The sequence below is a fragment of the Anguilla anguilla genome, chromosome 3 (assembly GCF_013347855.1).
Source record: "Anguilla anguilla isolate fAngAng1 chromosome 3, fAngAng1.pri, whole genome shotgun sequence".
Classification (NCBI taxonomy): Eukaryota; Metazoa; Chordata; class Actinopteri; order Anguilliformes; family Anguillidae; genus Anguilla; species Anguilla anguilla.
The window spans coordinates 12,615,381-12,628,504 of record NC_049203.1 but is presented as its reverse complement, the minus strand read 5'-3'; the positions used below and the strand labels follow the sequence as shown (position 1 = coordinate 12,628,504).

Sequence of the window (13,124 nt, the reverse complement as noted above, 5' to 3'; positions counted from 1 at the left end):
AGCTTTGTACTTCCTATTAGCTGAATAAGCAACAGTGAGGAATTTTTCCCAAGTTCATTCTCACAGTGCAGAAAAAGTTCACTGACCCCATACTAAAACAATTTTGTAGGTGGTCACTTGTCTGCACAGTCACGTTTTCCCCCCTCCAGCCTGAAGGCTGTCCTTTCACTGGCTCTTTAAAGTCAGCAGGGTGGGTGGCCTAACGAGACAGCCCACACTTCAAAGAATTATGAACTTCAGCCTGTTGTGAAAAACTTAATGTTCTTTGACATTTATGTGCCTACCAGTGAGCAGTTGCCTGAAATGGCCACTTGTTAATGGATTATATAATGGCCCCTACAAGTGAAAATTAATACTACTAATACTACTGTGGCTGTACATCTACCTTTTTGCTGTATATGAAATTTGAGTTCATTTACATGGTGTACTCTGCACTTTGTAAAATTATCAATATGAAATACATTTGGTGTCTGGCTGGCCAACTCCCCATAAATATGCCAAATCACATTCTAATGACACAATTCAATCCTATTACTGATAAAATAAAGGCACGGCAAGCCAATTATCACACAAACTTTCATTTGTTGCCATTCTTTCTATTAAATATTTCCTATGGTTGTTTTGGTTGTCAAAACAAGTTTACTAAAATTACTCATGATGTAGCCCTCCTTCTGTATAAAGGTCTTTGTATTTGGAGCTCGATTCAGAGCATATGCAAAACAAAATCCCATAAATGTTTGGAAAACCGTAACCAACCCTTTTATAGAAACGTCAGATTGTTTGTGTGATTTCTGTACTTTTGTTTTCATTAGTGGGGGCATTCTGCCACTCAGAATGTTGCATGTTTTTGTTTTTTAAATCAAAGGTAATCAAAAACCACTTTTCTTTTTTTTTTTTTTTTTACACACTCCTCCAAGCTCTAACAGACAGTCGAAAGTGAGGGGCAGAAGTGAAGCATTACATTATTAGGCTGCACTCAAACCTGATTACCTGCCTGCTCCCCTCAGCAACACTGAGCCCAGATCATCAAGACCACATGTACGGAGCAAGGCACTCCTCATTTCTGTCAGGGACCACTGATTTCAGATCAGCCACAGCATGTGTATAAGTAGTGCTGCGGCAGCATTTCGCAATGCAGATACCGTCTCGACCGAATCCAGGTTATAGGATATCAGACAATGCAAGACTGATCCAATTGTTGCATATTCATTATACGGACATAATTCTGTCCACTGGCATAAGTGTGGGACGACAGTCACAATTTTAGTCAGGAGATGCACTTCTAACTTAATTTAATCCAACTGGATATGGCTGGAAACTATTGGCCTTTTTAAAAGGAGGGAAAATACGGTTATATTACTTGGACTCCAATAGGGGTTGTAAGGGCACAGCCAAGGTCAGTGTTAAAAGGAGGACATGTCAATCAGGTGGTTTATGTTGATGAATCATCCCCAATTTAAATTCCATTTCAGAGAAAGTGAAAGGAGGTTTGCCGTGGTATTGCTGTTTCACTTCAAAACATGATGAAAGGGCAGAGAAAAATAACTGACAAAAAGAAAATGTCTGACTAAAGTAGGCATATACATGCATAGACAATACATATCTGAACGCGTATACCCGTCCACTCACATACATGTATATTCACATACCAACCCAAACATATTTTTGCGCACATATGTCTATATTCAAATACATACCAAGTTATTTCATGCAGGGTCTAATAATTTTGTTATAACTTGAAAAATATAACTGAATATAACTGAAAAATTGAATTAACTTTCTATTGGATGCAGTCAAATTGCTGGCTACATATTTACCCATCATGCTGAAAACCCAGCACACTCTATTGTGTTTTATACATTTTTAAATGTTACACAAGCAGATTACGCACATCACAAATAAGCACTCTTAAATACCCCCCCCAAGTCCTGTGGTCTTTCGATATTGTGCATTCATGTCTATATTTCTTTATGTGCTCATTTTAAAGTTTGTGCATTGTGACCAACCGGGAGCCTGTTTAATGAAGCCAAATTACTGAGTTAGTTGGATAACTGCACTGAGTGAAACCCAGAACCCCCCAAAATCTGGAATATGGACAGAAGTTAAAAGAGCTATTCTGGGTTTTACTTAGCACAGTTATCCAGCTAACTCAGCAATCTTGCTTTGCAAAATATCCCCCAGTTTGACTACATCCTGTATTTATTATTTGATTACATTTCTTAAGAAATATATGTATATTGTATGCTACTCTATGTATCTTCCCCATTCTTTTAAATTTCCTTTCTCCCTCTGTTGCCTGTTTAGGCTTACCAGGATAAGAAAAAAATGTTACATCAGGGAACTGGTTTTGATGGAGCTGATTCATTCGACAGACAGATTGTTTAGAAACAGTTTGTCACTCTTAATTTCTGGGACAGATCACAATCTTTGTTCATTGCCATGCATTTTTAAGCCCATCATTTCAGCCATGCTAATGTCAGTGAAACAGTCACCAAAGTTGTTTCCCATGCATTTGTTCCACACTGTCATCTAAGATGGTTTTCGCACTTAGTTCATTTGGGGGTGGTTCCGAACCCTGGTGTGTTTAGTTCCTTGTCGCAGTTCATCTGCTGAAGTGAGAATCCTACTATTTCACTCAAGTGGGCGACAAGATACAGCACAACATCTAGAATTTAGACTGAGGAAAATCACTTTTGGCTCTCGAGAAAGAAGATTCAGTTACAGAGAGAGAATTCTAATGTTTTGAACATACAGCGGCACCTACGCTCTGCACGTCTTACAGGAAGAACACTTTACAACTCCAAGGAGCAGAGTGGAAAGGTTTAGAACATCTGGGCCAATAATCAAATTTGTCCTTAAGTTTGACTTTCAGGTAGTTGCAAGTGTTGGACTTTTTCTGGGCTGCAGATTTAAGGCAGAGGAAACCACCAAACTCTGCAGACACTCCAGGCCTCTAGTATTGGAGTTTGAGATACCCAATTTATAAGACACAAGATTCATGCATCTGTTTCCCTTCTTTTTCAATAGGTCAAAGGCAACACTGCTTTCAGGACCTACTCCTTGCCACATAATGTTAAACAAGTAATCCTGCATTTTAAAGTACAAAATTATTTCATTATTTTTTTTAATTAACATTTTTTGAGGTCATTTTATTTATGGTGCAAAAATAAGAACATCAGGGGATGTGAAAGAATGAGTGGCGTATGTGGGCGAGTGTGAGTGAGCGAACAAGCGTGTACGTAAGCAAGTGAGCATGCGCACGGGAGAAAGAGAGGACAAGTGGGAGAGAAAGAATGACAGAAAGGGAGAGAGAAAGAATGACAGAAAGGGAGAGAGAGAAAGAGAATGGCAGAAAGGAAGAGAGAAAGAATGACAAATGGACTGCATTTATATAGCGCTTTTATTCAAAGCGCTTTACAATTGTTGCCTCTCATTCACCAGAGCAGTTAGGGGTTAGGTGTCTTGCTCAGGGACACTTCGACACGCCCAGGGTAGGGATTGAACCGGCAACCCTCCGACTGCCAGACAACTGCTCTTACCTCCTGAGCTATGTCGCCCCTGACAGAAAGGGAGAGAGAGAAAGACAATGACAGAAAGGGAGAGAGAGGAAAAAGAGAATAACAGAAAGGGAGAGAGAGAGAAAGAGGATAGGTGTTGGGTTTATAGAGAAGCTCAGACATGACAGCACCGAGCTGTGCAGTGCAGGGGGATTTTGGCAGAAACTCCGCTTTGGATCCAGACCCTCTCTACGGCCTCTGCCACAGCACAGCCCCCCCCCCCCAGATTCACAGAATTAACCGCGACCAGGAAATTCTTCTGCGCCCACTCCCGCCCCCCCACTCAAAAGCACAAGACTGAATTCACTGGCTGGCCCCATTACAAAACACGCCAGCGCTGGTCACATGTCCAGCGACCTAAACCCACACAACTACCGCTGTGAAATGGATTTAAGACTTATTCAACAGAAACTTTATTGAATACAATACGTATTTTCATTAGTTTAAAAAAAAAATTTAAAAAGTACTCCCATGCAGATTGCTGCAAAAGAACAGAAATTGCAGTCAAAAAGCAATCCACAAGGATCTGAAGGCAAGGAACATGTCAATATTTACCAAAGTTTACTTTAATTTACCGCTCGCCTAGCTACGGCTTCGTGGCAACACTTGCTCCTCTACGAGGTCCTCTGGTCTCGCTCCTGAAGTTCTAATGGAGAGAAAAAGCAGGAGCTGAAGCCAAAGTGGAAGCAAGTGTGAGATACCCAACTCCTAAATGCACCGGAGAACATTTTACTGCCCCACCCCAAAGCCAAAATCTTGTGATTAGTTAGGTCTGTTTAAACCACTAACTGAATTTCATCTCAATACTCAGGACACTTTATAACTATTGGCTGTTAGTTCTTCGTGGGCCTAGACAAGTTGTGGAAAATGTGCTCGCTCGAATAGAATGATGTAAATAAATGTGCTTCCAAGTCAATCATAAAATGAGTTACTAATTTTCCCCCTAAACTGTTTTTCTCCTAACACCAGGTTTGTCTTGTCCTCACCATCACCACCCATTATTTTTCATTTTTATGCTTTAATTTCATTCTCTGTGCATAAGCTTGCACCTTCGTTATTTTGTCTTCTGTATTAACATCATTGTGCATAAATAATTTATTTTCCATAAAAAAAAGGAAAAGACAACAGACAAACAGTGGGGTACCTGCTCGCAGCCTGGCGATTTCCTCTCGATACCTTGCACAGTCTTCACAGCCTGAAAGAAGCAGAAGGGCTTTAAGTGTGATGCACAGTGAGGGGAGTCGACAGGCTGTGGTTCTGTGGAGACACTGCCCTCTGCTGGCCACAGTCACCACTCTCAGCTTCAGTCAAATCCTGGCAGCTGTAATCCCCCCACAGCTCACAGGCAGTGAGAGAAAGGGGCTGTACCTGTGGCCTGCGTTCCTGCACCCTCATTGGTTACTCCCGGGTCATCATCGCAAGGCCTGCTCACGTCTGAGGGAGGGGCTAATTAGGGGACAGGATGACAAGGGAGATCACTGTTTACTGAAGTAAAACATGCATATCTGCCTTTTTGTGTGCAGAGCAAAGAAGAATGGTAAGAAAGAACACTGCTTGCACACTAATCGTTGCTCCAAACACCAGCACTACTGTGGATCTTTCTTAGGTCTTCTATGATTGGCTTATAATGCACCACACATACCGTCTATAGCGATCATCTGAGCCCAAAGCACACTTATAACACATTTTCACCCCTTACACAAATGTAGAATAAAAAATGTAACACGTCAAAACAGCTGTGTGTACAATATGCGTGAGACTGGTGCCGTGTTTAATGTGACCGAAGTGAATGTAAGAAAGTGCACAATGTGTGAACATATTTTTCTGTCCTCCACCATAACCCCCCTCACAGGGGCCCTCTCCCGACCCCCCAGTGGGGCCCCAACCCACAGTTTTGGAGTTCCCTCTCAAAAACACATCAGGAATACAGCACAGATTGAGGAGGTTACCGTGTACCACAGAGAGAATAAGAGTACGCTCATTTTGGATAGAACCATAGATATCAACACAACAGAAGGAATGGCAGTGATACATCTCCTCGCTTAATGAGAGGATAATTAGCCACTCACCAACTTGGGCTGCAGTGGGCTGCACATCAGGAGGCAGGGGAGCCTTTGGGCCTGCAGAGACAGGATTTAAAGGGTAACCATGGCAACCCCCAGACTTACTCTCCCAAAGAAAGATAAACATTTAAAACCCTTTAAGGGTCTCTTCAAATTTCTATTTAAACTCTTCCAAATTACTCAAGGCAAGAAATTTTGTCTTCTGCAGACCTCCATACTCCAGTACAAATGCATCACGTGCTTTACCATTTCTCAGTTTCACAAAAGGAACCACATGCAGAGCAAAAAAAAAAGCCAAGCAAGTAATTAACACACACACACACAAAAAAAAACCTTGTGTTTTGGACTTACCAGACTTTTTTGTTGCCAATACCCCAGATATCCGGCCCCCTCCTAGTCAGCCAGTAGAAGAAAAGGAAGAAAAATGACTCAAGCAATCAAGCCCTCAGTAAGCAAATCTATCTAAAAAATTTAAATAAAAAAACATGAACTTATATATTTTTAAAAAGTAGTTCTGCATAGTTTCACATGGCTTAACTTTGCACAGGCAAGGAACTGGCGAAAAAGATTCAAACCAAAAATACTTCCAAAAACACCCCCCCCAACCCCCTCAAGATATGGCCTCCTTACCCAGATTCTGCAGCTTTGACTGGGGGCCTCTGAGGAGAGAGGCTGGTCTCCTGAGGCCCCTCTGGCTTCCTGCAGGACTCCCTGGGGGCTCGCTGATGGTAGCGTGCGCCAGGGTATCTGTGTGACACAGAGCAGCCAGAAGCACGAGTTTACTCTGCTGAAGGAGGGTCTGTGAATCCAGACAAGTCAGCAAGAGTTTCACTGAAACTCATGCAACCATTTTGAAGCTGCCTGTTTTTAATAGCCCATAATAATAATAATAATAATAACAACACTATTTAGCTTAGCAAAACACAAAGTGCTTTAAGAATTAGAAGAACATAGAATTGAATAAAATAAATACAACCAAACTGCATTCACTTGTCTCGTGGACATCAAATTGCATCACTGGTCAAAATGAAGGGAAGGAAATTCTCATACCAACTTTCTTCCTCTTGGAGAGGGGCAGAGTTTCCCCAGCGTTTGCCCGTGGCTGCTTCAGGGAGGAGGTGGAAAGCTGTGTGCTCTTTACCTTTGGTTCTGTCAGAAGTGACATCACAGACACAGTTAAACACAAGCCCACAGGGTCCCATGGGCAGATAGGAATGACTGCAGTAGTTGGCGTGATCTAGGGGACATGGGGCCCCCGTCTTTCTCCCACTCTCTCAATGTAATTTGAGTTTAATCTGTCTTTTTGTTGGTTTTGTCTTATCCTGGGGGGTACTGCGGTGGGATGCTGAGGGGGGAAGGCTTGGGAGGTTCGGTTAATGTGGGGTGCCACTGTTTGGGAGAGATACTGTGAATAATGGGAGTGGCTGGGGGAGGGGTCAATGAAAACACCTGTATGACAAAACAACACAATCTTTCTGCCAAGTTCATCTGATACACTATGCTCTGTTAACCACAGATTCAAACGTTCCTAGATTTAACCTCGACCGGACAGGACCAACCTCCTAAACCCAGAGGTCTACTGCCAGCCGCTGATCTCAGGGTCTGCAGCTTGGACGTGGTCTGACCAGTAGGCCTCAGAGCCAGCAGGGATGGGTCGGAGGAGGACGGCAGCTGGCCTGAGGTTCGAGGCTTCTGCAGGCCAGAAACGGGAAGCTTGTTTTCTGAAAGGCGTTAAGATGATCAATCACAAACAGAGAATCATTAATGTCACCACGCTTCCATTCAACACTTGAGAAAGCAGAGCTGGGACCAGGCAGGGTGGTGAATGAGAAGACACAGTGTAGTGTAGTGTAACGGGTAAGGAACTGGGCTTGCAATCTAAAGGCTGCAGGTTCGATTCCCGGATAGGACACTGCTGTTGTATCCTGGCCTTGAGCAAGGTACTTAGCCTGCATTGCTTCTGTATGTACCCAGCTGTATAAATGGATGCAACGTAAATTCTATGTGAATGTTGTGCAAGTCACTCTGGATAAGAGGCGTCAGCTAAATGCCTGTAATGTAAATGTAAATGTAGGGCTGGTCGATAAGCCATATTGATTATCGAATGTTTTTTAAGCACAAAAGCAGTCATCGCTGCCATGTAACCTGTCGGCTTTCTTTCGTCTTTTTACCCCCCTTTAACTACATCTGCTGCAGTAGAAAACCATCCGAGGCCCCGTGAAATGCTTCACGAAACAAAGCAACACCTCTCCTACCTATTGGCTGTTGATAAGACATTCACTCAGCAGCAAGGCCTCGAAGTTTCTACGCGACTGACAAATAAATAAGTAAATAAATCACATGATCACATGTAAACCGTGCGACTTTGCCGCAGGTTGCAGATATCAGCGGTGATGTTTATTCCCCCGGAGCATGTCACGAGGCCTCTGAAGTTCGGATGTCAAGCATCACATCAGGTATGACTAAAGAAAAAAGGCCAAAAGAAAGCCGTAACGCTCCATGGCGGCGATGACCGTTGTGTTTTACTGCCCAGCTCTGATACACACTTTGTGTTGAAATTTTTAGTTCCTACGGTTTCCTCTCAATGCATATAGTAATATGTTCACCCACTCCCCTCCCTCTCCCCCTGAAATGCAGGCCTACATTTCCCAGGTGGAGGGCGAGGTCAGCTTCCTCCCTTCCCTGAAAAGGGCTTTGAGATTATGAAAGATGCCCAATAATAATTCAATCAAAAATAATTATTTATGATCATACTCACCAGAAATTGAAAGGCGTCTACGGCTGGTCGTAGAACCAACAGAAGCCTTTAAACAAAAGCACAGGCTAAAGCATTACATACATTTATAATGACCTCAAACTCAAGTTTACAATCATGATATTAAAAAAACCAACATTTTATCACATTATTTATTATTTTCACACACAGGCACTTCATTCTAATGAGTTCCCAGCCAATATCAACCACACAAAGAAGCAGGTCAGCTTGCTGTATAGGGACATTTGAGCTTTTGATAGTTCCAGTTTGTCCTTGTGTCTATATAACAGTCTGCTTGAAATGCCATTTATGAGACTTTACTTTGTCCAGCTGTTCATTTATAAAGCACCTTGAACACTGCATGAAGCATGTGAATAAACATTATTATTATTATTTTTTTAAATCTATTAAGCATTTGTTTTCTTTCAATTTAAAACTGAAAAGAGAGTGCCTACAGCTGAATAGCTGAAGCAGAATGCAGTTAGAGCCAAGGTATCGTACCTCCAGAGAGCTGGATGCTGCCAGGTTCCTCAGAGCTCCCCCAGTCTTCCTGCTAATTCTGGTCAGAGTAGAGGACAGGAGGGAGCTAGCCCCTGGAACCTGGAGGCCAGACGCCGTCTTCGGGGGCGGGGCCAAAGACAAACGGGAAGAGGGAGGCCTTGGGAGTGGGTGCAGCGATTTGGGGTTGGGGATGCCTGAAGGGCAGGCGAGCGACTTCCTGTTTGAGGGTTGAGCCTTGGCACCACATTTTAAAGGCAAATCGGAAGGTCTGGTGAGGGACCTGGTGAGAGGCTTAGCACCAGCAGGAGGGGGCTGGTGAACCAGGGGAAAGGCACTGCTATTATTCCCATCAGAGGAGGCTCCACTGTGCTCGACCACAGACAGCCTTTCGCACGCCTCCGAGGGGGCAGGTTTAGTAGCGAAGCTAAAGGATTTGGGCACGACCAGTGGGGTGGATGTGACCAAAAAGTTGGCCTTCATTTCCAGCGAGGTGTCAAGGCTCCACAAGCTGGCCCCTCCACCGTCCTCCGTGTCCAGGCTTTGGCTAAAATTGCAGTTGCGGTTTTCCACCTTAGTCAAGGACCCCAGCTGCCCTTCTGCCCCGCCTTCGGCTTCACAGACCCCAACCGGGTCTTCCTCTGAGCCCAGCTGCTTTGTCGCATTAAATGTCAAGTTGATCCCAGCCGGGGGTTCATTCAACTGGTCCGACTGCAGTTCAATTGTGACGTTCTGACACCCCGCCCTTTGTTCGGTCGATCCCGTTTCGGGTCCGGCGACATTCGGCGTGGTCAGATCCACGGTCAGATTGGGTCCTGCCACTGGCTCATGGTCTGGAAGGACATTGAAAGTGCCGTTCTTCAACCCCAAACTCTTTGTGCTGTCCTCCGACCAGGTTCCGACACCACTCTGCTCCGTAATGTCAACAGTCAAATTGGGCTGGGCCACAATCTCACCAGACTGCAACTCAAGGGCTTCTTTTAAATCTGCCCTCTCTGTGCCCATAGCCTCCGCCTCTGCAGTGAGTCCAACTGCACTCTTTTCCGTAATTTCAAAAGTCAAATTCGAGTCAGTTACAGGAGCGCCTGAATGGAGCACCAGTGTGTTGTTATTGCTGGCCTGGGACGATGAGCCCTCTTTAGCGATTGGGCCAACCCCAGACGCTGCCTCTGCTGTGATATTCCCAGCCTCAAGCTCCAAACTCTGGCCACCGCTGCTCCCCTGGCTGTGAGACAGGTTGTATGTATCATTGAGCGCTGACATACTGGAGCCACTGACATTTCCAGGGCTTTTGAACAGCTGCACCTTTTCCATAATGAGGGGGACTAGGCCTTTCCTGGAGTTGAAGCAGGGGCTAGCACTGAGAACCCTAACTGATTCTTTGGCTCCCTCCTCTCCTTCTGCTCCCAACTTCTTGGCAGTCTCCTCCACCCTGTCGTTCGCCTTCATTAGGCTTTCCAGCTTGTTCGTGGCCTCCCCCTCCAGCTGCAGGCAAGACGACTCCATTGTGTAGTCCAGGCAGCTGAAGTTGGCCACGGACTCTGCTCCAATCATGCTGATGTCCATTGCGTTCCCGCATTTCCCAAAAAAGAATCCTCCTCCTTCGACTGCCCGCAAGGCTGTCCTGTATGGGTAGCGCTGGATTTCATCAATCACATTGGCGCATATCTCCTCACTTGGTTTGCCATGTATCTCTTTCCCACTGAGGGGAGATATCTCTGGTATAGGGGACAGAAACCCCAGGCTTTTGAAGGAAGGCGTGAGGAAGGTTCTCAGGTTAGCACGACCGACTTGAATCTCTCGTTGTACGTTCTGGCCACTTTGCAGAGTGACAGAAGGCAAATTAAAAACAGCATTTCCCATGGACAAGTCCTGCCCTTCTCCAGAGTCCATTTCCACCACTGGCTCTACCCCAGGAACATCATGCCTCTCCTCTTGTGCCAGAATGTCTAACTTGGGTGGGTGGGTGTCAACCACCGCATCCACAGACAGATCTGGCTTACAAGCTACCACACTAGGGGCTGGCAGACTAGGAGAGAAAGCCATGTAGCCTTCAGGATGCTGCAGGTTCTTATGAACCTGAGAGACATGAGAAAACATTTCACATCAATTCATTATGATTATTTATTGGTTGTTACTGCACATATATCTATTCAGCCATCTTTGTTGTTGTTCTTTTCAAAAGGATTTCTTGAAGAGTGTTTAAAGGAAACTGTTTTGTCAATCAAAACTGTTGCCCTGTACAAAGCAAGTTTTTGGATTCATCATTAATTGGTGGGGCAGAATCACAACTTACTGCCAACAGTCCAGTCATATTTGATGAACAGTACAATAATTAAAATTGGAGAGTAAATTATGTGTTGTTCAAAAGTAACTAACTGAGAGTGTCGGTTTGGCGTTGACATACTGTCCGAAAATGAGCAGAGATTACTGCAAGGCAATTTTACAGAGCGTAATCACCAGCCGAAAATATCTTTTTTCATCATTTGGAATTTCAAAAGAACGAACGTTAGGGTAGTTGACCAGTCACTGACCGCGCGTAGGGAACGCCCCAAGTCCTTAAAAACACTTAAAGGAAAAATAACTCAGTTACTGGTCTAGAACTCGTTTACGCCAATTCGCCCCTTTAGTAGCTTCACCTTTTTAAATTTAAGTAACGTTAACAACGTAGTTTTCTATAAAGTATCTGAACACGACACTGTCGCCAAGTAAGATGTTGAGCACTCTAGCTCATCCAACATAAAAAAGAAACTAGCTAGTCAGAACAGTTTAGATGGCTATGAAATCATTCTTTAGACCAATATCGCTTGTCACCAACAGCCAAAGTACCTAGAAAAATATACTTTAGTACTAAACAAATTTTACTCACCAGTCACACTGACTGTCAGAGCAGAACGTTTTATTAGCTAATGCAGCAGTAGCTAGTGACGGCTAATGGACATACCAACTCTGTTAGCTAAAAATATATGACTAGCGAGTTTCAAAAGTGGTGTCTTTGCCTCTCATCGGCTGGAACTGGATTAATTCGCCCTATCAGCGAACAGAGATCTGTCACAGCAAATAACGAACATGAATAGTTAGTATAGGAAGTTTCGTCCAACCAATTAGCAGGCTCGTTATTCAGTCAGCGCGCACAGACTTAAACTGGCCAATCACAGAGAACAGAAACACATCGCTGTTTGATTACGTCACTCGGAACCTAACCAAAGAAACTGGATAAACCGTGTTTGAAGTTCTTTGAACGGGCTGCATTAAAAAGCTGATCGGTAAAGCGTACTCCCATAAAAATGTTGTATACATGACAGTCATTCATGAAAATATATACGCAGTACTTGTTATATACAGTACTTTGTGCTTTCAGCTACATAATAGTCAGTACAATATGCCAGATTCAGTGATGCGAGTGATATCAATCTATTCTATCGATACCATGTGCCATTTAATTACAACACAGCATCTCATGCATCCGCAACGCTGTTCAACAAAAAATGATATTACTAAATTCTACATTTATTCCATCATCTGCAGAAGTCTGGAAAGTGTGCCAATAGTGCTGATAACATCTTTCGAAACCTTCAAAATGAATTCCATTCCATGACGATTCATATTTTTAACACGGTAACATTCCCACTGGAACCAGAGCCCTGTCAAACAACTGACGAATTTATGTCTGGAAAAGTTGATTTTTCAGATGTTTGAAACTCGCTGTATGAATGACGTGTCAGTGTGGTCAAAATCTTATTCTGATCGGCAGGTCAAGATGCAGAGGTCTATGTAGATTTGTAATGCTTTCATTTCTAACGAAAAAATGTAATGAATATAATTTCATATGTATCCCCGCAATTTTTCTGTAAAAATACCTTCAACCATACTCACTGCTTGTGGATACAATATTGCTTTATCTGAAACTTTTATGTCAGCACAAAGAAATATTTATCACTCCACTCCTTATAAACAGAGCACTCATAACTCCACTTCCATTTTGAATCCTCCAATTGACACATCATTGTTCAAGTTTCTATGAGAAGTGCGTTTGCAAGAAGGGGTCCACTCATTTACAAATGCCTTCCTGCATTGCCCAGTCAGGCCCTGACAACATTAGTATCAACAGCAGGCAGTTTTCATCTCTTACCCATGTGAATGAAGCCAATTCACAGACAAGACACACAGACAACAGCAAAACAGAAGTGAATATAAAAGAGCTACTCTGCTGAAAATACTGTCCTGGGAAAAAGAAGGAAAAAAAACCAG

At 43.6% G+C, this 13,124-nt stretch overlaps 1 protein-coding gene across 2 annotated transcripts; it reads right to left on the bottom strand.

Moving 5' to 3' along the window:
• Nucleotides 1-3,946: 3,946 nt before the first annotated feature.
• Nucleotides 3,947-13,119, bottom strand: si:ch211-126c2.4. 2 transcript variants are annotated; one of them, XM_035409432.1, is made up of 12 exons: nucleotides 11,743-13,119; nucleotides 8,877-10,952; nucleotides 8,379-8,424; nucleotides 7,180-7,341; nucleotides 6,671-6,769; nucleotides 6,251-6,367; nucleotides 5,972-6,013; nucleotides 5,627-5,677; nucleotides 4,926-5,003; nucleotides 4,702-4,752; nucleotides 4,133-4,203; nucleotides 3,947-4,038 (listed from the first exon to the last, which is right to left on the bottom strand). In XM_035409432.1, the coding sequence occupies exons 2-11, from the start codon at nucleotides 10,917-10,919 to the stop codon at nucleotides 4,172-4,174; spliced, it is 2,721 nt and encodes a 906-aa protein (XP_035265323.1). In that variant the 5' UTR covers nucleotides 10,920-10,952; nucleotides 11,743-13,119; the 3' UTR covers nucleotides 3,947-4,038; nucleotides 4,133-4,171. The 2 variants fall into 2 exon arrangements, 1 of the variants encoding a protein (XP_035265323.1); XR_004764414.1 differs by lacking the exons at nucleotides 3,947-4,038; nucleotides 4,133-4,203; nucleotides 4,702-4,752; ... (1 more) ...; nucleotides 5,627-5,677; nucleotides 5,972-6,013 and having other exon boundaries at nucleotides 6,350-6,367; nucleotides 7,180-7,312.
• Between the last annotated feature and the right edge of the window lie 5 nt (nucleotides 13,120-13,124).